General features: G+C 50.7%; 1 protein-coding gene and 1 pseudogene across 3 annotated transcripts; one reads left to right on the plus strand and one right to left on the minus strand.

Moving 5' to 3' along the window:
* Nucleotides 1-908: 908 nt before the first annotated feature.
* Nucleotides 909-13785, minus strand: PEX26 (peroxisomal biogenesis factor 26). Of its 3 annotated transcripts, XR_009182047.2 has the most exons (6): nucleotides 13179-13745; nucleotides 11779-11919; nucleotides 11025-11320; nucleotides 6738-6884; nucleotides 3687-4778; nucleotides 1637-3177 (listed from the first exon to the last, which is right to left on the minus strand). XR_009182047.2 is itself a non-coding variant. In XM_004452336.4 (5 exons), exons 1-5 carry the CDS (start codon nucleotides 13406-13408, stop codon nucleotides 4675-4677), a joined length of 918 nt encoding a protein of 305 aa, XP_004452393.1. In that variant the 5' UTR covers nucleotides 13409-13785; the 3' UTR covers nucleotides 909-4674. The 3 variants fall into 3 exon arrangements, 2 of the variants coding, with proteins under 2 accessions (XP_004452393.1, XP_023442833.1); XM_004452336.4 differs by having other exon boundaries at nucleotides 909-4778; nucleotides 13179-13785; XM_023587065.2 differs by having other exon boundaries at nucleotides 909-4778; nucleotides 13597-13782.
* LOC139437053 (GTP-binding nuclear protein Ran-like) lies at nucleotides 8263-9431 on the plus strand (annotated as a pseudogene).
* Nucleotides 13786-26535: the final 12750 nt, after the last annotated feature.

The raw sequence follows: 26535 nt of genomic DNA on the forward strand, positions 1-26535 counted from the left end.
TGAAGCTGTAAATACCCCAGAAAGACCTGTGGGTGTAGGCCCATGTTAAGTAGCACTTTTTGGTGAGGCTACTTGAGTTCAGGTTTGGGCCACCTCGATCTGAATGGGTCTTAATCCTACTACTAGAAGCCTTTATAAGAGAATGAAATCTAGACAAAAAGAGAGAAAGGCATGGAATCAACAAAACCCAGAAGGGACAAGAGAGTCCAAGAGCCGCCGCCACCCGTCTCGCCATGTGACAGAGGAGCCAAGGATCACTGGCAGCCGGTCTTCAGGAAGAAAGCATTGCCTTGATCCTTCAGTTGGACACCTTCCTGGACGCTAACGTGAGCAAATAAATTCCCACTGCTTAAACTGAGCCATCTGTGGCATCTGCTTGGAGCAGCCCAGGAAACAAGAACATCAGCCCTCCCCAACAGGTCTGCACGTTGACAGTGAACTTCAGTGCGGCCACCCAGCTGAGTGACCCAGAGTGAGGACTTCTGCACAAGGCAGAAATCATGGTGTGGTGAAAGGAGACCTCAGTCTTATTCAGGCTGTGTGACTCGGGGCAAATCACTTCACCTCTCTGAGTCTCATTTCCTTACCTGGAAAATAAAGGGGCTTATTATTCAGCCATAAAAAGGAATGACCCTGGACAAACCTTGAAGACATTACATTATGTAAAATAAACGAGGCACAAAAGTACAAATCTTGTATGCCTCCACTTACATGAACTATCTAGAACAAGCAACTTCACACTGACAGAAAGTAGATTAGAGGTTTCCAGGGGCCAGGGGGTGAGAGGATGGTGGCTACTGCTTAATGGGTACAGAGTTTCTGTTTGAGTGATGGAAACGTTCTGTTAATGGATAGCGGCGGCACAGCACTGTGCATGTGATTAACACCACGGAAACTGTATGCTCAAAAACGGTTAAAGTGACACATTTTATTTTATACAAATATATATGTTACCACAATAAAATAAAAATAAGGAGGGAAGCGGACTTGGCCCAGCAGTTAGGGCATCCGTCTACCACATGGGAGGTCCGCAGTTCAAACCCCGGGCCTCCTTGACCCGTGTGGAGCTGGCCCACGCACAGTGCTGATGTGTGCAAGGAGTGCTGTGCCACGCAGGGGTGTCCCCCATGTAGGGGAGCACCACGCGCAAGGAGTGCACCCTGTAAGGAGAGCCACCCAGCGCGAAAGAAAGTGCCACACACACGGAGAGCTGACACTGCAAGATGACGCAACAAAAAGAAACACAGATTCCCAGTGCCGCTGACAACAACAGAAGCAGACAAAGAAAAAAAAAGAACACTTAGCAAATGGACACAGAGAACAGACAACTGGGGGTGGGGGAGGGGAAGGGGAGAGAAATAAATACAAATAAATCTTTAAAAATAAAAAAATTTTTTTAAATCATTAATTAAAAAAAATAATAATGAGGCTGTAAAGCGCACTCTTTCCAGATCCGACGGCCTACAGCATGCCACCGTGCAAGTGCTTCTTCTCCACCTTCCACCCTCTCCTGCCTTTGCTGGTGCACGCAGGGCGTGTTGAACAGCCCCGTCCAGCAGAAATGAAATGAGGACCACATATGCTATTTTAAATAGTTGAGCAGCCTCATCAGAAAAGTAAAAAGAAACTGGTGACATTAATCTTAATAACGTATTTTATTTAACCCAATATATCCAAAATATTATCATTTCAACATGGAATCAATATAAAAAATTACTGAGTTTGCTTTTTTCTCTTTAAGTACTAAATTTTCACAACCTGGTGTGTACTTTACATTTATAGAATATCTCGTTTTGGACTAGCCTCAATTCAAGTGCAAAAAAACCACCTGTGGCTAGAGGCTTCCGTATCAGACCACGAAGGCCTAACAAGGAAGCCCTCCCTCTACTCTGACCTCAGCCTGCACCTTCAGAAAAGGTCAAGGTCATCAGGGCAGTTTGGGTTCCAGGTTCCTCCCCTGACTAGACAGGTGGCTGGGCCTGGTTACCAGGCAGAGTGTAAAACAGAACCTGGAGGGCTGAAGGCAGAACAAAACTGGAGAACTTCAGGGGAGATACAGAAAAAGGAGTTGGCCAGAATCAGGTCTTCTTTATGTTCGGGGTTTCACAACACAAAACCTCTCAGACTCCCTGAAAGCACAAGGACCTCTTATCATGCCATCTCAACCGATTCATTCATCCACACATCCTGCACACCTGCTGGCTCCCAGGCAGCTGCTGGGCCTAGGGACACAGCTGGGGCGCTGACATTGCCATTCACAGGAGCTCTTGCTGGGGCAGGCAAGCGTGCTGAGCACTCCGTAAGCATTTCATTTACTCATCAACACATCCCTATGAGATGAGAACCGACTGACAGGTGAGAACACTGAGGCTGAGCTGGGTTAAGTCACTTCAGAACAATCACACACCTACTAAGTGGGAGAGCAGGGACCTGTCAGGGACCTGAATCTGACTCTTAAGCACCTGCAATAAGCCACATTCCTCGACCTCAAAGGGCTCCCGATTACTGGCGGCAACAAAGAACTCCACAATAATGAGCCCACGGGGTCACTACTACAGAAGGGATAGGACACGGGGGGCTGGAAGCAGTGGGCATTGGGAAAGGATTCCTCGAGGTAACCCTTGAGTGCATCTTGAAGGCTGAGGAAGCCACCAGGCAAAAGGGGACTGGGCATTCCAGAAGGAATGGCCCGTGCTAAAAGCACAGAGCTGTGAAGAATGCAGTGGTCAGACGACAGTGACCAGCAACAGTGACGAGCTGGGTGTTTGGAGGCTGTGGGGATAAGGACAGAGTGGAAGGCGTTAGCCTAAAATCCATGAAGGAAATAATGGACTTTATTGATGGGCAATGGGAGCCATGAAAGAGTTTTGTCCAGAGACGTGAACAGGACCAGAACTTCAGAGAAATCATTTTAAAGGAGGAATTTCAACGCTTAACTGCTTCCCATTCTTTCCCCAGGGCTCTAAATTCTACTAAAAGCTTATATACGGAGTAGATGTGGCTCAAGTAGTTGGGTGCCTGCCTCCCACATGGGCATTCCCAGATTCAGTTCCTGGTGCCTCCTGAAGAAATGGAAACGAGCAACAAGGAAAACAAGCAGTGACGCCAACTCAGGAAAGCTGATGTGGCTTGTGGTTGGGTGCCAGCTTCCCACACACGAGGTCCCGGTTTCAATCCCTGGTCCCGGGTACCGTAAAAAAAACAAAAAACAAAAAAACCCATATATACAAGCAGAGATTTGTTTCATCCAGAGTGCCTCCCCCCCTTTCCAGGATTTAATTATTCCCCAGGGCCTGTGAGGTTTACTTACTCTCTACCCAGCTTTCTAAAGAGAAGTTGCTGACCTGCAATGCCTGAAATCCCACCAACGCAATGCTAATGAGCACCCCTGATATCCTTGGCATCAACACCAGCTAGGTCCCCGAACAGTGGGGGCTGCTGGAAGCCTTCTGCCATCGTGAGGTTGTCAAAACCTGACAGCACAGTGGTTTTACCACATATACTTGCATGGAAGCATAGAAGATTTTTGTTGCAAGATGACATAAAACACAAACATTTCAGCTACAAAAACGCAAGGCCCCAGTGCCTCCTCCCCCAATGATCTTACTGTTCTTCGCTTTTATTAATAAAACATGTCTTCCCTCTGCCCAGAGTGAGCCACCCCCGAGGCACCCCTTCCAACTCACCTGATTACCCAGTTCCATTTTCAGCTCATCGGCCTCTGAGGCTGGCCTACTTCCCAAGGCCACACAAGCGGAAAAACTTGTGCATTATACAAACAATGGAACATAACTAGGACACAAGGATACAGAAGGGGGAACCTGTGCCGGTGTATGCCAAGGAGGCAAGGATACAGGCAGAAGCTGGTGAAGCAGCCAGTGGCCAAAATGCAAAAACCCTCCTGGGGGTGGTGGGGAGGAGGAGGGAAAGGGGAGGCAGAGGAGGTGCTGAGTGTAATAGAGCAGGGCTTGGCCACCGACAACCTGGAAAATTGAGCTGAAGACCAAGAGGCACCAAGCAAGATCACATTACCCAGCGATAAGAGCGGAGCAGTCTCACTTTGGTTCCGATAGTCACCCGGGGTCTGAAAGCCACACCCTGGTCTCAACAGTGAGAGGGCCCTAGCAGCTGCCAGCCCACTGCAGGCCGTGGGAACAGCCTAACAACGTACAACCAGACCAGGTCCATGGAGAGGTGCCCAGGGGAGAAGAAAGAGGCCCTCTCACCTGCTACTCTGGCTAACTGAAGGCTGCCCTGTTGGGTGATTTTCAGAGGAAAATTCTTCAAGAAAGTGAAAGGTCAGGGGTCACTCCATCACGGTTTTTCTGAATCTCCCTGATCATGAACATCCTGACCTGAAAACCAACCTCTTGACCTTGCCCAGTAGATGGACTGTTTCATGGGCTTTCTCCCCATTTCCAAGCTCCTCTGGGCCTCTGGGCATAAGGGGAGGGTTCTGGAAGAGTTGTGCCCTCCGGCTGGCCCCACTGTGTTTCCACATTACCTACCCATGTCAGCCAAAGTGGGCTGCAAAGGGGAGGGCATTGAGTTCACACAGTTCTCCTGCCTGGAACAGCTCTTTCTTGAATTAGGCTGGCCCCACTCCCACAAGGAGAACTGGGCCATGTCCGCAGACCCGGGGAGGGCAGAGGTCACGGTAAACCAGAAGACCACTCAGTCATGGACGGGGAGCCGGTAGAGGGAAGGATACACAGCCTCCCGGATCCGATGGAAGATCTGAGCCAGCTTGTGGATGAAAGGCAGGGAAGGAGGAGAAGCTGCAGGGAAAAAGAACACTTGTGACTGCTCCTTCTCGCACTCCTCAACTCCTCACTCAGCCCCATCTCCCACCCCTTAGAAACTCTACCGACTTGAAGACTTGTAAAAAATATTTTGGTGCTTAACATTATATGTTCCACACACACACACACACACAACAATAAAGAATTTCACTTTTCACTTTCTCTAGCATATATTCTCTGGGATGTATTTTCTTCGCTTGAATTATGGGGACCTACCTTAAGTTTGCTGAGAAAAGATGCAAATTTATTACGTTTTCGTTTAAGTTTTTGGGATACAAAAAAACTAGAAACAGTGGCTCAATCTGGGGAAAGACTTTTCACTACATTCCTTTTTGTACCTTTTAAACTTTGAGCCATGTGACAGTATTTCCTATTTTTAACATACATAATTATATTGAAAGTAAGGGAAACTCTACCTCTCTGGAATTAGCGCTTTTTTTTCCCTTATCTGAGTGACTGATATACATTTATTTCTTTTAAAGAAAAAAAATAACGTAATTTTTAAAGACAAAGAATTGACAATCTATTCTCTGTTTTTTCTACTGAATTCTACCGCTGAGTCAGGGCTGCCCAGTGAAGGATTTCCTCTCCCACTGCTGCCACCTGAGACTCAGAACCCATCAGGTGCTTCTGAAGAAGCTTGGAGCAGCCTTGGATATTGCAAGGTCAAACAGCCCCATACATTCCCCACTTAGGGGACCAGTATTTAAAAGACTAAAAAGCTTAAGAACCACAAGAGGTTTCAAAAAATTTTAGTACGTCTCTGGAGCTAAGCAGAAAGTCAATGGGTAGACAAGAATGAACATAAACTATGCTTAGAGTTCCCAAGAGCCAGCTGGTGACTCTTGTAAAACAGCAGTTCAGAAGAAATTCCTGCTCAGTATTCAGCAGCAGGGCTAAAAGGACAAAGGGAAGACATGCAAAAAAGCTAGCTGAAAAAGAGAAAGGGAAATGGAGGAAACAGGAAAGATCTAAAGATTAAATGCAGAAGTAGCAGTTTAAAAATAGACAAACTGTGTGACCTTGAGCCAGCCACTCTCTCTTTCTGGGTCTTAGGTTTCACAACCAAAAAGAGAAAAAGAAACTGAAGGGACTAGAATAAAGCGTTCAGTTCTCCCTTCAGTTTTGAAAGTTAAATAATTCTATTCTATATCTAAGTCCATAAGTTTAGATCATAGCTCAAATGGAGAAACCATAATCTAAAATTATGAGCTCCCATACGTATACTTCTAGGGAATAATCCTCAGGAAATAGCATTGTTTGCGATCATCACTTTGAGAGCTCACTTCAGTTTACACAGTGAGACAGAGAACAGAATCAGAATGTTCGCAAGGGGTTATTAAATCAATGACGGAAGCTTCTGCAAATTGCACTATATTTAATCATTTAAAGCCATGTTTTAAAGAATACTGATACCCGAGAGGCTGCCTACAACACGTGTGTCCGCAGAAAAAGCCTGCAGGGTAATCGTTATAGTAGCAGTCTTACAGGTGATTTCTGGTTTCTTCTTTATATGTTTCTCTATTCTCCACATGTTCCAAAAGGTATGAGTATTTCATTTAAAATTTAATATATTGTAAATGAGGGCAAGATTTCAAAACGTTATGATGAGGAAAATTTTATTTTGAGGTTCTAGTCTGAGTTCATCCCAGACGAAGCAGACAACCAACTGGCTTGGAGTCAGGCGGGGGTCAACAGGGTGGAGGGAATGTTCTCCAGACTCATGGGTGCTCTCATGGATGCTGGGGCCCACTCCTGCTTGGGCCCAGCAATTCTTCCTTGTAACAGACAGGGAGAAGTGACACAGGAGGCGGCTCCATCCCCAGCAGAGCTCTCCCACAGGAGCTCTGAAAAGCACCGGCTCCCACAGACCCAGCCCCGTGTATCATTCTTTTCTCAGCAAGGGTGGGGAGGGAGGAAGGCGCCATCACTCACCTGGATCGAACCTCACCACCAAGAGGCAGAGGATCAAGGCAGCCAGGAGACTCTTTTTGAAGGGCATGGAGAAGACATGGCTCACTGAAGAGTCCCAGAGCCGACGAAGCAGCATCAGCAGCGAAAGGAACTTCTGGGAGAAGGAGTCTGGTCAGAGAGACAGAGTGTAACTTCAGAGCAAGTCACAATGACCGGCTTCCTTGCCTCTGAGCTTTGAGCAGTGTTGGACATTCAGTCGCATCCCCCACAAAAATGTGTTCAAGCCCTAAGCCCAGTCCCACGGGTGTTCACCCACTTGTAAATAAGACCTTTGAAGATGCTTATTAGCTAAGGTGTGGCCAAACTGAATTCAGGGAGGTCTTAGTTCAATATGGCTGAAGTCCTTGCAAGCAGAGATAACTGGACACAGAAGAAGAAGCCAGAAGTAGAAGCCAGACAGACAGGATGCCATGTGACAGATCCCTGCCATCACTAGAACACTTACGGACTTTGGAGAAAGCATGGACTTACTGACACCTTGATGGCAGACTTTTGTCTCCAAAACAAAACATTGAGCCATTAAGTTCCTGTTGTTTAGGCCAACCACTGCGTGTTATTTGTCATAACAACTCCGGTAAACCAAGAGAAGCTTGATAATAAGATATGAGCAAAAGATAATGAGACTGGGCCCCAGTCAAGATGCTAGAGGACTCTGTCCAACCACAGAAGCTTTGAAACAGCAAGAATGGGCAGAAACATCTCTCTCAAAGGTTCAAAAAACAGTTAAAGGACTTCAATAATGAGCAAGTGCCAAATCAAGAAAAAGGCTACTTAAAAACAGTAGGCGGGGGAGCAGATTTGGCTCAACTGATAGAGCGTCCACCTACCACATCGGAGGTCCAGGGTTCAAACCCCGGGCCTCCTGGCCCATGTGGTGAGCTGGCCCACACACAGTGCTGATGCACACAAGGAGTGCCATGCCACGCAGGGGTGTCCCCTGCGTAGGGGAGCCCCACATGCGAGGAATGCATCCCTCAAGGAGAGCCGCCCCACACAAAAAAAGTGCAGCCAGCCCAGGAGTGGCGCCACACACACGGAAAGCTGATGCAGTGAGGTGACACAACAGAGACACAGATTCCCGGTGCTGCTGCTAAGAATGCAGACGGACACAGAAGAACACACAGCAAATGGACACAGAGAGCAGACAAGGGGGGAGGAAAGGGGAGAGAAGTAAAAAATAAATTTTAAAAATAAAAACAGTAGAGGGAAGTGGATGTGGCTCATGCAATTGAGCTCCCGCCTACCACATGGGAGGTCTCGGGTTTGGTTCCCAGTGCCTCCTAAAGGTGACAAGACAACGAGCTGACACAATGGGCTAGCATGGCAAGCTGGCACAACAAGAGAAACAAAGAGGAAACACAATAAGACACACAACAAGCAGGGAGTGGAGGTGGCTTGAGCTATTAGGCACCTCCCTCCCATGTGGGAGGGCCAGGGTTCAGTTCCCAGTGCCTCCTTAAAAGAAGAAAAAAGAAGACTGTGCACAATGGACACAGCAAGTGCAAACAATGAGGGGGTGGGGAGAAACAAACAAAATCTTTTAAAAAAGACAGTAGGACTGCCCATCAGCCAGAAGAGGCATGGAAATGCCTCTGGAAACACCATCACGGTGGTTGCCCAAGGAGAAGCCCAAGCTCAGTTTAAACTTGTATTGGTTGGCAACGGTGATACTGGAAAAACTACTTTCGTAAGACATCATTTGACTGGTGAATTTGAGAAGTATGTGGCCACCATGGGTGCTGAGGTTCATCCCCTCGTGTTCTGTGCTAACAGAGGACCTATCAGATTCAACGTATGGGAGACAGCTGGTCAGGAGAAGTTCAGTGGATTGAGAGATGGCCATTATATCCCAGCCCAATGTGCCATTATAACGTTTGATGTAATATCAAGAGTTAGTTACAAGAATGGGAAACGGACTTTGGCCCAGTGGTTAGGGCGTTCGTCTACCACATGGGAGGTCCGCGGTTCAAGCCCCGGGCCTCCTTGACCCGTGTGGAGCTGGCCCATGCGCAGTGCTGATGTGCGCAAAGGAGTGCCCTGCCACGCAGGGGTGTCCCCCGCGTAGGGGAGCCCCACGCGCAAGGAGTGCACCCATAAGGAGAGCCGCCCAGCGCGAAGGAGGGAGCAGCCTGCCGAGGAATGGCGCCGCCCACACTTCCTGTGCCGCTGACGAGAAGCGGACAAAGAAATAAGACGCAGCAAAAAGACACAGAAAACAGACAACCGGGGGAGGGGAGGGGAATTAAATAAATAAAAATAAATCTTTAAAAAAAAAAAAAAAGAGTTAGTTACAAGAATGTGCCTAATTGGCATAGAAATCTGGGACAAGTGTGTGAAAGCTGTGAAAGCATCTCCATCGTGCTGTGTGGCAACAAAGTGGATATTAACAGGCAAGTTAAGGCAAAATCCATTGTCTCTGAATGAAAGCCGAATCTTCAGTACTATCGCATTTCTGCCCAAAGTAACTGCAACTTTGAAAAGCCCTTCCTCTGGCTCGAGAGAAAGCTGACTGGAGACCCTAACCTGGAGCTTATTGCCATGCCTGTGCTCGCCCCCCAGAGGCTGTCATGGACCCAGGCTTTGGCAGCACGGTATGAACATGACTTAGAGGTTGCTCAGACAACGGCTCAGCCGGATGAGGATGATGACCTGTGAGGAAACGAAGCCCGAGCCCAGCATCAGAAGTCTAGTTTTATAGGCGACTGTCCTGTGAGGTCAGCGGTGCAGCATGTTGGCCACTTTATTATATTCCTAAGCAGATCATGTGCTTAATCTCTGGGATGCTGAAGGAGATGAACGAGCTTCAGAGTGAATGTGGCAGTTAAAAAAAAATGCCTTCATTTTTTTGGACCTGTATATTTAACTGTTTTGGAAGGCAGCTGTTTCCTTTTTGAGTTTCAAATATGAGACTGCTACAGCCACACCACATTAGCCAGTGGTGAGGTCTTGTTTGTTACTGTCAGTCCCATTCCTTTATGTTTAGAATCAGTATAAAGTTGTACTTCAAATACCTAAGGAAAAAAAAACAAACAGTGGGACTTCGTGGGGCCCTGGCTGGCCCCTCCCCCACCCCTCACTGGCTCGGGGCTCCCAGCAGGTCCCTGACCCTAGTTCCAGAGGGAACAAGGAAACCTCATGCACATCCTGGGGGCAGACGTCTGGCCCAAGCTCTCGGGCAGCCCGAGGGACTGTCCCAGAACCCGGCCTGCCTGAGACAGTGCCAGAGTCCTCCTACAGAACTGTGGGGAGCAGTCAAGTGTGCTGCCTGGGGCAAGGCAGGGCTGTCGGGGTGCCGGGACCCCGAGGAAACTATCCCCTGGGGAAGAAGGGGCATTCCTGTCTGTGTAAACGGGGGGATTCCTAGGGTCACATGGGCAAATGTGCAAGACAAGACGCCTGAGCAGAGCAGGCCAGGGAGGCCCCCACGTTTTGGTCTGCAGCTATTCTCTGAGGAGTTTCATGGAAGCATTCAAGCACAGAGGAGGCGATCACTTAAGGAAAAGGAGCTGAAAAGGACTCAAGGACCAGAGGAAGGATGTGGCATAAAGGACCTTGAAGATTCCTTTTTAACTAAGCACCTGCACCCCTGTGCACGGGCCCTTGCAGGCCGCTAGCTGAGCGTGTGGTGTTGGGTCTTGAAGCGGTCTTCCTGAAGAAACCACCTGCTAATGGACAGAGGCCGGCTGCCTGTGAAGGCAGAGGACATCAGCCTCTGAAGACACTTAGGAGCTCTAGTAAGGGAAGGCAGAGGGGACGCTGGGCAGGGCAGGGCCTCTCCCTTTCTCCCCCCACCCCTAGGCTGAGGAAGTCATCTTTATCTCCTAAGTCAAGTTATCAGGCAATCGTGTCAGTTTCTTATTTTCCATTGGTTATCTTCCAGCATATCTCAGCTGTGTCTATATTTGGGCCAGCATCTGAAGAAGGGGTAACGTCCCAGCCAGGCCGAAATGGAGGAGACAGAAGATCCAGAGAGAGGACCCCAAGCGGACAGTGGCTTTCGGGAGACAGAGTGAAGCTTCTGGGACCCAGTACCACCTCCCCACGTGGAGGGTCTCCTTCCACTGCCAACTTCAGAGAGCCTGGGCCTGGCTTCATTAAGCAACTCGACAGGCTCCCTGGTCTGATTTAAAAGTAACTGATATACAGCATTGCTCCCAAGCTCTTGGGATTGTCACGATGGACCCCGAGGTCCAGGGGAAGCCCAGCTTCACTTTCCAGAAGCCACAGGGGTGGGGGGCTATATCCTACCTGCCTGGTTGGGCTTCGGGGCCTCCTCAGAGCCTGGGAGCTCGTGGGCCTGCTGTTGCCTCGCTGTGTGAATGGCCTGGAGGGCATCCAGCCGCTGTTCCTCACCAAAGGCCACGGAGCCCATCACCAGCTCCTCAGCCTCCGACAAGCGGCCCAAAGGCAGCAGCACCCGCTGCAGGTGAAGGTCTGCCAACGCTCTGTATTCTGGAAGGCCCTGATTGTCTGGGTCTGTGAGCCAGGCACTGACCACATCCAGCATGGTTCCAGGCTCTTGCATCTTGCTGTATAAAAGAATGCTGCAGCCCAAACAACCCAATCCCAGGACAAAAAGTCAGTCCTCCACAGCTGGCTCAGCTCCAAAACCTCTCCGCTTCTCCTCTCCACCTCTGCCCTCTGTCCTCCAGCCATTCCCTAGGGAATGCCAACACCAGGAGGCATTAGGGATTCCTGGGACCAGGAAGAATTGGGAATTCCTAAGAAGGAGCAGGACACTCTCTCAGCTCTGACACACTCCATTTCTGCCATCCCACTTCACTCCTCCTAGACCCCTACCCCCTCTTCCTCTAGTACACTACTAAATTCTTCCTTCTTCATCCTTTAGTGCTGTGTTTTGAGATCTGAAGACTCTCAAAATCAGATTCAAAAGGGAACAGTGGGGAAGGGAGAAAGAGGAGCTATGAGGAACCAATTCAGGGGAGGACCTGAAAACCCTCTTGTGCCTGAACAGGTCCAATGAACCAGCAGCTGGACCTACCACAGCTCCAGGACTTTGGGGGGCAGCTTTTCAGGAACCTCATAATGCCGAAGGACCCAGGAGAGGACTTCCCGCCACCGGTCCATTTCTGCCAGGGCCTGGATCCCCACAACACAGAGGGAGCATTTCACCTCCAAGGAGCTGTCAGTAGAAAAACCGGTTAGGGTTTTGTAGTGGTTTCCCTCCATTCCCATGTCCATTCCCACCTCCACCCTGGAACATTTCTTCCCCGGCTCCCAACTCAGCAGCCATCACCTCTCCTCATCAGTGTGCAGGCAGGCCTCAGAAATGGTCTTGGGCTCACCCCTTCCTCCAGGAGTTAAAAGTTCCTGTAAACCTCCTGGAAGTAAATTCACCACTGCCCAACCCATCTTTAGATTCAGGTGCAATCAGGTTTTTGGGTTTAAAAGACTTATTTCTCCCCCTCCCCATCCCCCCCCCCCAATTTTTGGACTCGTTGTCTGCTCTGTGTCTGCTCATCTTTTTAGGAGGCACCAGGAACCAAACCCAGGACCTCCCATGTGGGAGGGAGGCACCCAATCATTTGAATCACATCCACTCCTGGGGGGGATATCAGGTTTAAATGAACTGAAGGGATCATCTTAAGGGGGGGGTATACAGCTGGAAAGAGTTGGAACTAAGGCTTTCTTTAGTGAAGAAATGGGCGGCAAGCGATGTGAGTGTACGCAAAGGAACTCCCTGGCCGACACGTGGGCACCACCTAGTGAGGAACCTCCAGACACCCAGAAGCACAACTTTCATTACACACTGCAGCAAGCCAAGCCCCCACCTAATCCCCCAAAAACGCCAGGCCCGGGGCTCCCCAGTTCATTCTTCCCTGGGGTCAGCTTTGACTATTCTATCTACCATCTCCCTGGGGCTGACTACCGCAGCTTAACAAGGCACTGAGAAATAATACTCTCAACTGCCAGAAGAGGCCTGCGGTGTTTGAAAGAGCATCCAGTCCTTCAACAGGACCAGAAAGCGGCTCCTGCCCTGGTCCCCGGTCCCCGGGTTCCAGCAGCAGCAAAGACCAGGCACCCAGGACAGGACTTTGCCACCTGCTTATTGAACTCCCACTTCCTGATATAATGTAACACTTAACACACGTTCTACTTTCCCGTCAGGCTTTTCTGCAGAGGCCCTGGGAGCTTCTCAGGGAGCAAAGAATTGGCTGTGGGCTCCCAGGAAGCCCTCTCACACGACCTGACCACTTCTTGCCTGCTCCTTGTGCAGTGCCTGTTTCCTGCTCTGTAGAATGGGCACGTGATGAGCAGCCCAGCGCCCCGAGGGGCATCGCTAATGAAACCAAGGTGCAACCTGGGCGAGACAGGCAGAGGGTCTGAGGTCTTGAGCCCCTCCCCAATTGTACTGGGAAGGGAAGCGAGCCCAGCACGTACGTGCCCGCCAGCGCCTCGGCCGCGGTTTCGGCGGCCAAGGTCCGCCAGGCCCGCTCGCACGTCTCCAGCGCGGCCGGGAAGTCCAGGTGCACCACCAGGAGGTCGGCCGCCTCCTCCAGCAGAGCCACGGACGGCGGCGGCGCCAGGGCGGCGCGCACAGGCTCGCTGCTCCGGAGGGGCCCCCCGAGGCCCCGGAATGGGGCTGCGGAGGCCGAGGGGTCGCTCTTCATGGCCCGCCTGGGCGCAGGGCCGGAATCCTGGGACGTCAGGGCGGCCGCCGCCTCAGCTGGCCGGTCGGGGGCTCCGGGGTATCCCGAGTCGTCCCGGGCGGAGAGGGAGAGGCCCCACAGCCCTTCCCGAGGCGGCTCCCCGGAAAAGGCAGAGGCCAGGCCCGCCGCGGCCTGCTCCAGTCTCACACCTCAGGGCTGCACACTCGCCGCGCCCCCGGAATTCCTGGCCCTCGCTTCTCACGCTCCGCGGCACTGGCCGGAAGCACATGGACCCGGAGGGCGCAGCTCTTAAGGCCCTGCTTCTGGACAGCACAGACCGCCCCTCACAGCCAGCGACTCACTCCGCCTCCACAGCCCTGCAGGCGCGGCTTCCCGGCGGCGCGGGGGCCTCTGGGAGTTGTAGTTCTCCGGCTCGGAGCTCCGTCGCCCTCTAGAGGAGAAAAGGGAGCGTTCGGACTACAACCCCCAGCAGACCGCGCCCCCGGAACTGTCCCAGTCCCGGGAGAAAAGAAACTGGCAGAACTGCTTGGAGTTCGGGAAATAGCGGCAGGTGAACCGTTAAAAAAAAACAAAACAACCCGAGGCTCTCCCGTGTAATGACGAGGTCCTTTCGCTAGCTGGTTTCAGCCGAGGCCGAACTGAAGAAATTCTCCTAATGGAGCTGGAACTCCATCCACGCCTCTTAATTCTGAGTTTCTAAGACAGACCAGGAAAGGCACTGAAAGGAAACACCGGAGCCGGCCCCTTTCCCTGAGGAAGCTCGGCCTCCCGGGTCTAGCCAACGTTTCTTCAGCGCTTACAGTGCCTGGCACTGTGCAGATTTAGTGTGCGCGCAGTCTCATTTTATTCATCCCTCACCCCATTTTACAGGTGAGCAAGTTGGAGTTTATGGAAGTAATTGGAGTTGATTGAAATAATTTGCTGAAGGACACACAAATACATAACAAAAACGAAGTCAAACCAAGTCCTTTTTGCCTCAGAAGCTCGTGTATTTAACCACTGTTCTATTCTGCAGGGACAAAACTAAGTCTATGTTTTCTATTGGAGGGCGGGGTGTGCACATCCATCACATAAATAGGTTACCTGCTCATTGAGTCTTCCTTGTCTCATATAAAATAGGGATATTGTAAAAAAAAAAAAGTGTAATGCAATTAGTAAAGTGCTGGAACAGATTAGATACTCAAAAATTGTAGCTATAATAATGATTATACAATTTTACACACATGCATACATTGATTCTGTGCTTCACTGAGGCTTGGGTGAGCCTCCCAAGTTTATCCTCGGTCATCTCAACTTCAGCTTCTCCCCCAGTTCCCTACCTTTTGAACTCTCTCCAAAGTTCCCTAGAATCCTTGGCTCCCCTGAGGATTAGATTAGACAGGCCGGGTATGAGGTAAGTACATGCTCACCTATACATCCCCTTCCCATGTCAACTGGCAGAGACCCGCCCATCTGCTGGCTTCTAGGTCTCTGCAAAAAGTTCTCATGCAAAGCTGAGGCAGAAACATCAAATCCATCAGACTCTGAGGAAAGAGAAGTGTGGGCCCCGTGACCATACAAGATGATGAAGCCAGGACTTCACTTAGTCCACAAACACTTTTTGAACACCTGCTAGGTGGCAGGCCCAATTCTAGGCACTGGGGATGTCATGTTATGGTAAATCCTGGTCCTGATTCTCAGGGTTAGTCCCTGTTGGAGGGTCACTTTGGGACACTACCCTGAGGACCAACATATTCTCAGTGAGCTCCAGCCTCAGCCCCTCTTCCTCACCAGGCAATATTCATTCCCCTCACTGCAAAGTCTGGATGCAAAGCAGAGATCCCTGGAAAGTATGAATCAGTCTAAGACAGATTACAAAAACATTCATCAGCTCTGTCTCAGATTTGACATTAGACAACAAAGATCCTTAGTAACAACATAATTATTGAGTTACAAAAACAACAACTTTTTTTCTCAGAAATGGGTTTATAAGGCTGCCCTGAAAAATCAGGAGAGCAGGAGAAGCAACACAAACTGGATGAGTTGAGACTGGCACAACCACATCACTTTATTTCCAGGAGAACCTCTTCTAAGTGATTGCTGCCTGGAAAAATCCCCTTCCTTAATCCCTTGCCAGAAGTTTCTTGCTATTCCAAATAGGTCCAGGAGATGGCAGCACAGCCTTAAAGGAAGCAGACTCACCAGCAATAAATTTGCCTCTTTAGAGGTATATCTCAAATGGAGTCAAACTATTTTGGAGGGAGGAAAATAAAAATTACATTAAAATATGATTATATTCCATTTCTGTGTATCACCCAATTTTCACCCTCATCATGGTCTATCTGTGTGAGGTTGCTAAGATGCTTAGCCTGCCTCAGGGTGGATGTGTCTTGTTTTACGGTAGAGCAAACACTGGGCTGGCAGATCAGAGACCAGTTAGCATGCTGATTCCTTCGCTAACTTAGCCACGTGGCCTCTGGAAAGTCACCTAACTTCTCTGACCCTCGGTTTTCTCATCCCAGGACCACAAGGCCAGCCCTTCCACTAAGGCAGGGGTTCTTAACCTTTTTTGTTCCATGGACCCCTTTGCCAGTCAAGTGAAAACCACAGACCCCTTACTAAGTCCACACTCTGCTGTGTATTATTGAATAAATATATCATACCCGCACCGACACCTCCCCACAAGAATAATGTTTCTTTGAATTTCAATTCGAGCTCACAGACCCCTTGTTAAGAACCCCTGCACTCAGGTGTTCCCTCGATTGGCTGAGATCAGGTGACAGCCCACGGAACCCTGTAAACCCCTGGAATCAGTCCAGCAGATAGAAGGCAAGATGACATAATGTACTGGGGGATGTGTAAGGAGAAGAGAGACTCTCTCTCCATTTAACAGTTCCGTGATCTTACTTTCTGAACCTGGAATCCAACTCTTGACTCTTCCATCTGAAGGTTGAGGTGTCTATAGTCAGCCCAGCCTCTCCCCCACCCCACATTCCCCCCACCTCCACCACCGAGGGCAAGTGGGTCCCACCCCACCTGCCAAAAAGAAAACCTCCAGAGCTGCTCCTGGGGGTACATCCTGTCCAGTCGGAGCCCCTCAGTGCAGGCCCATTTCTGGATGCAGTAGGATCATGCCCAGTGAGGACCTTTGGCCAGAAGCAAGCCAAAGTGATAAGTATTGGCAGGGTAGAGATGGTGTTTTTCCAGCATGGTCGAGGGGTGTGCCTGCTTTGTCCAGAACTTTGTCAGCTAGATGGCATTTTTATGGCTCTTTTAAAAAGCTTACACTCGGAGCTCAGGGCACAGCTCAGTGCTTCCTGTTTGCTGCTCTCCATATAGACACAGCAGAACTCTTGCATGACCTCTGTGCGTAGGAAGTAATAGCCATAATCATAATAATCCTGCCTAGCACTTTGCAATAATAAATGATGGCTCAATTTCTATAGTTCAGAATTAACGATGTGCTAAGTTCTGTTCTAAGTGCTTTATATTTAACTCATTTGAATACACAATAGCCCTATCACGAAGGTCTCCAGTGTCATCCCTATTTATTTTTAAGTTACCGAGGGCCAGGAATTGAACCCAGGACATTGTATGTGAGGAGCTGGTGCTCAACCACTGAGCCACATTGGCTCCCCTGAGTTGTTTTTCTGTCTGTTAGCTTTTTTGTTTTTAGGAGGCACCAGGAACTTCCCATGCTGGAAGCAGGCACTCAGCCGCTTAAGCCACATCTACTCCCCTATCCCTATTTTGTAGATGAGGAAACTGAGGCACAGAGAAGACAAGTAACTTGCCCAGGGTCACAGAAGTGCGTAGCAGAGCTGGGATTGAAATGTAGGCAATGTGGCTCCACAGTCTTTCTTCTTCACTAGTACATACTCCTGGCTCTTCAAGATACTTTCACTTAGCTTATGTGATCTTGACAGCAAACCTGTGGGCAAGGTAACACAGGCATATTATCATTCCTACCAGTGGATGGGAAACTGGCGCTCAGAAACTTTGCCCACGCGCCAACCAGATGGCTCCAGTGGCAAAGCTGGGACAGCCCTGGAGGCTCCTAACCAGATTCCAAACCCAGGAGCGATTCTTTAAAGGACCCTCAAGAGCTCCTCCTCATCCGTTTTGAAGGTGATGGGGAGGATCCTCTCTGGAGGACTGTTGCCCAGTTGCCACCTTTCCTCACCCACCCCCGGGAGTCGAGGGATCCACCCAGAGAAGGCTGAGCAAACCTCCGAGAGGCCAGACCAGCAGACTGTGGTTCCCTCTGCAAGCCTGAAAAGTGCAACGAGGAAAGTAGGCTCACTGGGACAAGCTGGCTTTGGCTCGGTCACGGAAGGCTGGAGGGATGGGAAAGATGCTAGGTTCTCTTCCAGGTCCTTCCCACTCCCACCTCATTCTAGCTGAACACCCCTCATCCAAAGCCCCGCTGCACTTTGCTTTGTTAGCCTCTCATGGGCCTTTCCCAATTCCCACATCTCCTTAGAGTTCTTTGCACCGTTCGCTGATGGTACTGGACCTTCCTGCAAACAGGGGCAGTGCCTCACTGGGGGGGAAAGCAAGAGGCACGTCCTGCTTTGGGGTCTGCCTCTCCTGCATTGTCTGATCTTGACATTCAGGCAGGTGAGGACTGTGGAAGCTGAGAAAACACCTAACCCAGGCCCCACCCCCAATAAAAGAGAGACACACAAAGGTTTCCAGACACTGGTGCCCCCCCACTACCTTCTTGCCTAGTGGTAATTTTCAAGGTTCCTTCTCGTGTTCTCTTCCCCAGGAGAGAGATGGCACATTAGGGAAATAATCGAATAAACTCATGCACCCTTTATCATGGTATTTTAGACTCAGAAGGAACTTAACAGTCAAGGAAACTGATGTAGCGGAGGTTGAGCAATAGCCCAACATCAGAAGAACCCAGCATTCCTCGCTCTGTCCCACCCTGCCCCAGAGAGGCTTCCCTTTTGCCTCACTCTCTCTAGCCCTGACATCCCAGCCATTGATCACACTTTGGGGGAATTTATGGCATCAAAGATTAGTGTTAAGGCACAGATACTGGATGGAAAGAATAGCACTTGGGGCTATTATCAGCCATTAACATTCACGCACCTCGGCTTGCTCTTCCCTGCGCCCCCCCACGCATAACCCCCCTGGAGAACAGCAGGGGTTCTCCACCTGCAGTTTGCAGACCCTCAGCAGTTTCTCAGGGGAAAACGGGATAGTGGGGTTCTCTCTCTATATATATATCTTTTTTTAATGATTTTATTTATTTCTCACCCCCTGTTGTTTTCCGCTGTCTGCTCTCTGTGTCTGTTCGTTGTGTATTCATCTTCCTTCTAGAAGGCTCTGGGAACTGACCCTGGGACCTCCCATGCGGGAGGGAGGTGCCCAATGGCTTGAGCCACCTCCGCTCCCTTAATATATTTTTAATATTTCCAAGCAGAAATTTTCTATTTACCTGAGTTAACGGTACAAATTTTATTGATTAATAGATGCACTTTACTTAGCAGGAAAAAAACACCTCAAAACACAGGATTGGTGGGAGGGGCAATTAAAAGTGGACATAATTACTTAAAAGCCTGGGAATCATTGACAGAATATTTACCTCCCAAGTAACTTCCTACAGCTATAGGAATAGTGGAATTTGGGGTCAGGGAGCCCTACTGAAGGCATTTGGGAGGACTACCAGAAATCTTCCCACAAATTTCACACCTTCTCCAGGTGAAGGCAGTAAGAAAGGGAAGCGTCCTGGTAGTTTTAGTCAGCCCTTACAACTGGAATAAACTGGGCTCAACACTGACCCATGAGTCCAGGGCCTGGAAGAAATAAAGTAGTAAGTATAAAGTAAATCTTGTACTTGTTTTCATTATTATTATTGGACTGTGACCTCCAGGGCGTCTGGGTACCCCAAACCCAACCTAGTGTCGTGCTCTGGAGATACTCTGAACCCCGCTGGGAAGGGTTTCTGGGGCAGAGAAGGAACGACACCAGACGGACCACGAAAAAGCTGGTGGAGTGAGGAAAACAGGCAGCTGCGCAGGGTTTTTTAACCCAGGTAAACTCAGTTCATGTCAGAAGGGCCTCTCAGCCCCGCTCCAGTGGCTCTGGCTTTGCAAAGGCCTCTGCTCTCCCGGTGAGGACGGCTCTGAAGAGGCCGCCCAGCCCGGGTGGGTGGCGCCGTTCCCCCCGCGCCCGCGGCGCCCCCTGGCGTTGTGTGGTTTTACAGCAGCCTCGCCCCGGCCCCCGGGTCCCGGCGTTCAGGGCCTGGGCTCCTCGCTGGAGCCGCCCCCGGCAGGGGCTTGCCCTCGACGGGACGGGCTGCCCGGCAGGCTGGGTGCCCCCAGCGTGCGGGGCCTCCCGGAGGGAACGCGGGGAGGAAGGGCGGGAGGAAGGCACCTGCGCCTCCGCGTCCGTGGGAAGCGCCTTCCTCCTCGGTGCGCCGGGTTCTGAAGCGCAGCACCCCGGGCGGGGGGTGCGGGAGGCACAGCTCACCCTTCCCTGACCCCGCCCGCCCCTGGGCGCCGGCCTGGCCGCGGGAAGGAGCCAGGCGCTGACGGACCGGAGCGAAGACAGGCGGATGAACAGGAACCCCGTGTCGCCAGCGCAGACGGGGGCGCTCGTGGGTGCACCGGCTGTGAGGGGGCCACCGCCATCCCACAGCCCGGAGGTCAACAGCGAGGAGAGGGCGCCCGTTCCTCCCTCTCTAGGGACGTCACAGGGGACTCGGGCCGCCCTGGACTTCTCTTCCCAGACGCTTCTCGCGGTGACTTTGACAAGCTGCTCCTTGTCCCCAGAATCTTCATTTTCCACACCTAAGAAAACACGCTCTGGGGTGAAAGGAGGATTTTACGGATCGGATCCTCCCGGAGTTTTACAAGCCGAGATCCGATCCTTCAGTGTCCGCTCGTTTTTTGTCATTTAATTGCTTTTGTTCAAATGATGCGTCCTCAGAATAAAGACAATAGGAACAAGATAGAAAGGTACAAAGAGGATGCTGGAGTCCCACTGTCCATAAGTGGCAACTTTTAAAATTCTGATAACATCCTTCCATAAGCACAGTGTATGTGGAGGCCTAGACATAATTACACTGCCCTTTAGCCTGATTTGTTCACACACAACATGTGATGGGAGTCCTTTCTAGTCTTCAATTGGATATAGTCATTACCCACTACCTACAAGAACTCAAATAATCTTGTTATGACTAATGACAAATTATGTGCTTATAGTTCTTTGTGGCTAAAAAGCAGTTACTCGCACACCCTTTATGTAAAGCTGAAGCTAGGAGAGCTCTGGAGAGTTCTTTGTGTGTTTGTCTAATAAACCCTCACATTTGTTTAGTCCTTTACAATATAAAAAGCCCTTTCACATTATTTTGATTGCCACAAAGCAAGATGATCATAAGTGAGGTAAACAATAAGACTGTAACAATAGTCACAACTACATTTATGAGGAAATCAGTGTGTGCCAATCTCTGTACAAGGCCACCTGTCACCTTGTCAGCATTGTCTCCTTCAAGCTTCATTATCCCCATTTTAGAGGTAATATAACAAAGGTTTAGAGAGGTTAAGTAATTTGACCAAATTTCCACAGCTAATCCAGGTGGGATTCTAACTCAGGTGTGTCGAAATTTAAAAATCGATGTTTTTAACCACTGCCTTATACTGCCTCTTAACAACTAACCTTTGTGCAGCACCTTTAGAAAGCACTCTCACATATATTGTTATCTCCATTGGATAGATAAAGAGACGGAGGCCAGAGAAGTCCAATGATTTGCCTGAAGTTGCAGAGTGAGGATTTTGATTCTAAGCCTGCCACGGTTTCCTTTACACTGTATCCATCTCTTTCTACTAACTAAAAGTGTCAGATATCAAAACTCTTCTCCTCTTCCGGGAGAAGGAAGGTAGAACTCTTCCACAGAGGCCAAGCTCCTTGCCACATCTGGGGGAGGGCTGGGAGGGAGCACGTCAAGTTTGTGGAGCTCAAATCAGGTCTCAACATCCCTTCCTGACAGCTCTCTTGGGCTTCTGGCATAGGGCAGACTTGGTCTGTCACCTCCTTTTCTTGTGGCGAGGAGGGAGAGCTAGCGTTTATTCTTCAGGATCCGAAACTGGAGATGATGAAACAAAATGGAATGAGATGCAGGGAAGCCACTTAAACTTAGGGTGGGTGGAAGGCACATACAAGGAATTGAGAGGCAGTTTTCCGACGTACGTGCGAAGAGTCGTTTTGTGGAGGCAATGAAGCAATCGCAATTAATCTTTTCCTCTTTCAAGATAACAATTTTTATTTATGAAGGGCTCCTTTCTGGAGCGAGCTCACAGCACTTCCTGGGTGCTGGCTAATGACCCCACCCAACCAACAACCTGGTAGGTGGGGAAAGAGAGAGGTGATTATCCCCATTTTACAGGCAGGGAGACGGAAGAACCCAGCTTTGCTGAAAATCAGTTCACAGAGAGCTGAAAGTAGAAGACGAACACCAAATAGCCCCCTTCCACCCTCACCTACCCCCAGTGCAGGATGCTTCCAGAAGAGCCTCCTGAGAAAGCACGGCCCACTTGACGGCCAGAGAAAAGCAGCCGCCACTCACTAGGGAACTACAGCTCCCGGCAGCCACCGAGAGGAGACAGGGCCGTGCCCCGCGTGCCCATTCCAGATTCCCAAATATGGAGACAGACCGGGTTTTGGAAGAGGAACAGAATGCTCACCCATGGAGGGTGGGGGGGGAGAGGGAGGATGAGGTAAGTTTGGAATATTTAACTCTCTCACCCCAACGCCCACACCGTCCTTGAAAAGTCATGGTCTTTTGTTAATAAGCCTTGCTGGAGGGTCTCACTTTCCAAATCAGAGTTCAGCAGAGCCCTGCCCTTCTCCCAGCATTAGGGGTGGGCTGACAGGGGCCGCGGGAGTCCTGGGAGGGCCGATACCCTTCCTCGGAGTCCGACCGGGTCAGAAAGTGTTGGGGGGGGGTGATGATGATGATGGTGCCAGCCCCAGTGGGAACGGAGGTCGGCCCAGAGAAGAGCCGTCCTGCTGTGCACCAGGCAGGCCAGAGGCTCAGGCCGGCAGCCAAGCAGGTGCGACTGAAGGAGGACAGGCATTACTCTCTTTCTGCCTGGGAAGCTGCCGAGACTGCCTGGTGGGAAAAGCATCAGAGTCAGAGAACTAGTTCCCCCATTGTGTCTTCATTCTGTCCACAAACATGTTTTAAGGCACCTATGTCCAAGACACTGGGCCGGATGCTGAGGGGAACACAAAACAAAAGACAGGCTCCTGCCCTCAGGATGCTTGCAGGTGGGGAGGGGGCACCAATGGGGAGAGGTGGAGCAGAAGGGGAGAAGGGACAGTCAGGGCAAGGCAGTGGGTTATTTATATAGATATATATATGTTTTTCCTCTCCCCTTCCCTGCCCACCCCCTCCTCCCCCTTTGTCTGCTCTCTCTGTCCACTTGCTGTGTGTTCTTCTGTGTCCATTTGCATTTTTGTCAGCGGAACTGGGAATCTGTGTCTTTTTTTGTTGTGTCATCTTACGGCATCAGCTCTCCGTGTGTGCGGCGCCACTCCTGGGCAGGCTGCACTTTTTTCGCGCAGGGCGGCTCTCCTTACGGGGCACTCCTTGAACGTGGGGCTCCCCTATGCAGCGGACACCCCTGCGTGGCACGGCATTCCTTGTGCACATCAGCACTGTGAGTGGGCCAGCTCACCACATGGGTCAGGAGGCCCGGGGTTTGAACCCTGGCCCTCCCAGGTGGCAGGCAGACACTCTATCAGTTAAGCTAAATCCGCTTCCCTATTTATATTCTTCATCCAATATTGATTGTTGGATCATCCACCGTGTGCCAGGCGCTGTACCAAGTCACTTTTGGGACCCAGTGGTGAATAAGCCAAATGGAAAGATTTCTGTTCTTATGGATTTTGCTTTCTGGTACTTCTGGATGTCTGGGGGAAGAGTTTCCAGGCAAAGGGAGGGGCAAGTGCAGAGACCTTGAGATGGAAATGAGCTTGGCTGAGTTTGAGAGTACAAAGGCACTTCCATTGAAGGGGTGTGGATGGGGGAAGAGACAAAATCAGAGAACTAGGCTTGGGTCAAATCACACAGGGCCTTATAAGGATAAGAAGTTCGAATTTCATTTGAATGATCATGGGAAGCCATTGTTTCTAAGCAGTGGGTTCCTGTGACCTGCTTGAATCTCCAGATGAGGGGAACTGACTTCTAAAGGAGCCCCCAGGGAAGCGGATGTGGCTCAACTGATAGAGTGTCCGCCTACCATATGGAGGGTCCAGGGTTCAAACCCAGGACCTCCTGACCCATGTGGTAAGCTGGCCCACGTGCGGCGCTGCCACGCACAAGGAGTGCCGTGCCACACAGGGGCACCTCTGCGTAGGGGAGCCCCACACGCAAGGAGTGTGTCCCGCAAAGAGAGCCGCCCCACGTGAAAAAAGTGCAACCCACCCAGGAGTGGTGCCACACACACGGAGAGCTGATGCAGCAAGATGACGCAACAAAAAAGAGACGCAGTTTCTTGGTACCGCCTGATAACACGAGCGGACATGGAAGGACACACAGCAAATGGACACAGAGAGCAGACAATGGGAGGGAAGGGGAGAGAAATTAAATCAAATTTTTTAAAAGTCTTTAAAAATATTAAAAAATAAAGGAGCCCCCTGTACTGAGGAGAGCCGTCACCCAGCCAGATGGGCAAGGAAGCCTTCCCAGCAGGACAGGACTCGAGCCGAGCTCAAGGCCCAAATAGGATTCAGATCTAAAAAGGCATTCCAGTTGGGAGGAACTTCAGGAGCAAGGCAGGGTGGCACCATGGCATGCTCAGAAAATCTATTCGCCCACAGATGTGGGCAGGTGCTGGAGGCATAGATGGCGCAGTTGGGGAGAGAGGATCGGGAGGATTTTGGAGGTCTCTCTCCATCAGAAGTTTCCGAACCTCAGGTTAGAGAGAATAGGGAGCCTTGAATGCACATAGGCAAGAGTCACAGGCCTAAATGTCCCCCGACAGCCTGGTCTCCCCCTGATTACAGCTACTTTCCCCAATTGCCACAGAGGGCCAACACATCCCCCCAAGAGATTCGTACTGAAATCAAAGAGATGGAGTTGCACAACTCCAGGGGGCGCCATTTACACCACACTGCATGTGAAGGGTGCCCCCGAGTACCTAACACAAACCTCAAGGTGAAGGGCACCCTCTGGAACTGGGCAGTCACCGGGGGCTGATGATCGCCTTGGAGGATAAAGTACTTCGCCTGCCAACAGGCAGTGCAGGGCTTTAGAAGATTTCTTCACCCCAAGACCAAGGCCCAGCTGAACCGGCTGCAGAGTGGGGAGGAGGAGGAGAATGGGGTGGGGGAGAGGGGGAAGGGTGGGTGGGAAAGAGGGGTGTTAAAAGAGGAGGTAGGGGTGCAGATGTACCTCAAATGGTTGGGTGCCTGTTTGCCATGTATGAGGTCCCAGGTTTGATCCCCTGTCCCTCCTAAAAGCAAACAAACAAGAAAACCATCTTTCACTGGGAAGTGGAGGGAGCTCAGTGGTTGAGTGCCAGCTTCCCATGTACGGGGTCCTGGGCTTAATCCCAGGTACCCACATTGAGAAAAAAAAGAGGAGGTGGGAAGTGGACTTGGCCCAATGGATAGGGCGTCCGCCTACCACATGGCAGGTCAGCGTTCAAACCCCGGGCCTCCTTGACCCGTGTGGAGCTGGCCCATGCGCAGTGCTGATGCGCGCAAGGAGTGCCCTGCCACGCAGGGGTGTCCCCCGCATAGGGGAGCCCCACGCACAAGGAGCGCGCCTTATAAGGAGAGCCGCCCAGTGCGAAAGAAAGTGCAGCCTGCCCAAGAATGGGGCTGCCCACACGGAGAGTTGACACAACAACAAGATGACGCAACAAAAAGAAACACAGATTCCTGGTGCCACTGATAAGGATAAAAGCGGTCACAGAAGAATACACAGCGAATGGACACAAGAGAACAGACAATGGTGGGGGTGGGGGGGAAGAGGAGAGAAATAAATGAATAAACATAGCTTTAAAAAAAAAAGAGGTAAGAGAAGAAGCACTTTGCTTTGGTCATCCAACTGCCTAGCAGAATGTGAGAGGGAAGTAAAAGGCAGGGAAAAATAAGGGTGACAAGGGAGGAGAAAAGACTCTGTGAGCTGGCTGAGCTACAAGGGATTTGTGGGAACTTGCCCCGTGGCTGTGCTTGCTGCGGTGCAGGATGGTGGATATCAGAGTGTGCCAGGCTATGGAACTCGATGGTGGGGGGTGGGGATCCAGTGAAGACCCTCCCCGTTAGACACAGCAGGAACTGGATAGGTGGGATAAGTTGTAAGACTAGCTCCTCACCAAGAGGTTCCACCCTAACTCTTCCCATTCTACTTGAAAATTTTTTAAAGATTTATTTTATTTACTTCTCTCCCCTTCCCCTCATTGTCTGCTCTCTGTGTCCATTCACTGTGTGTTCCTCTGTGTCCGCTTGCATTGTCAGGTGGCACCAGGAATCTGTGTCTCTTTTTTGTTGCATCATCTTGCTGCATCAGCTCTCCGTGTGTGCAGCGCCACTCCTGGGCGGGCTGCACTTTTTTAATGCAGAGTGGCTCTTCTTGCGGGGCGCAATCCTTGCCTGTGGGGCTCCCCTACGCGGGGGACACCCCTGCATGGCAGGGCACTCCTCATGCGTGGCAGCACTGCGTGTGGGCCAGCTCACCACACGGGCCAGGAGACCCTGGGTGTTGCACCCTGGACCCTCCATGTGGTAGGCGGACGCTCTGTCAGTTGAGCCACATCCGCTTCCCTCTACCTGAATGTGAGGCAACCACGGTGCCTTCCCAAGAGGTCAAAGCAGAATAAATTCAAAGCAAATGGCGCTCCCTGCCATGCTGCCTTCTCCCCTCTACGGAATCAGCAGCGTCTTGTGTGTGGCAGGCTTCCTAGGACAGGCGCAGGGGCTGGCATATGTGGGACTGGCATGTTTTCTATCAGTCAGATGCAATTTAAATCCTCAAGACTAGGAAGTAGCAACGAACCCCTCCCCTGGGTTGTCACACCCCGCAGAGCAGACGCAGCAGATTCTCAAGTGAGCCCTGAGGTTCAACAACCAGTACCCAGGTTCCCAGAACGCCACTCCTCTCACCTTTCCTCCCTTCCCACGCAGGC

Source organism: Dasypus novemcinctus, chromosome 20 (genome assembly GCF_030445035.2).
Source record: "Dasypus novemcinctus isolate mDasNov1 chromosome 20, mDasNov1.1.hap2, whole genome shotgun sequence".
NCBI lineage: Eukaryota > Metazoa > Chordata > Mammalia > Cingulata > Dasypodidae > Dasypus > Dasypus novemcinctus.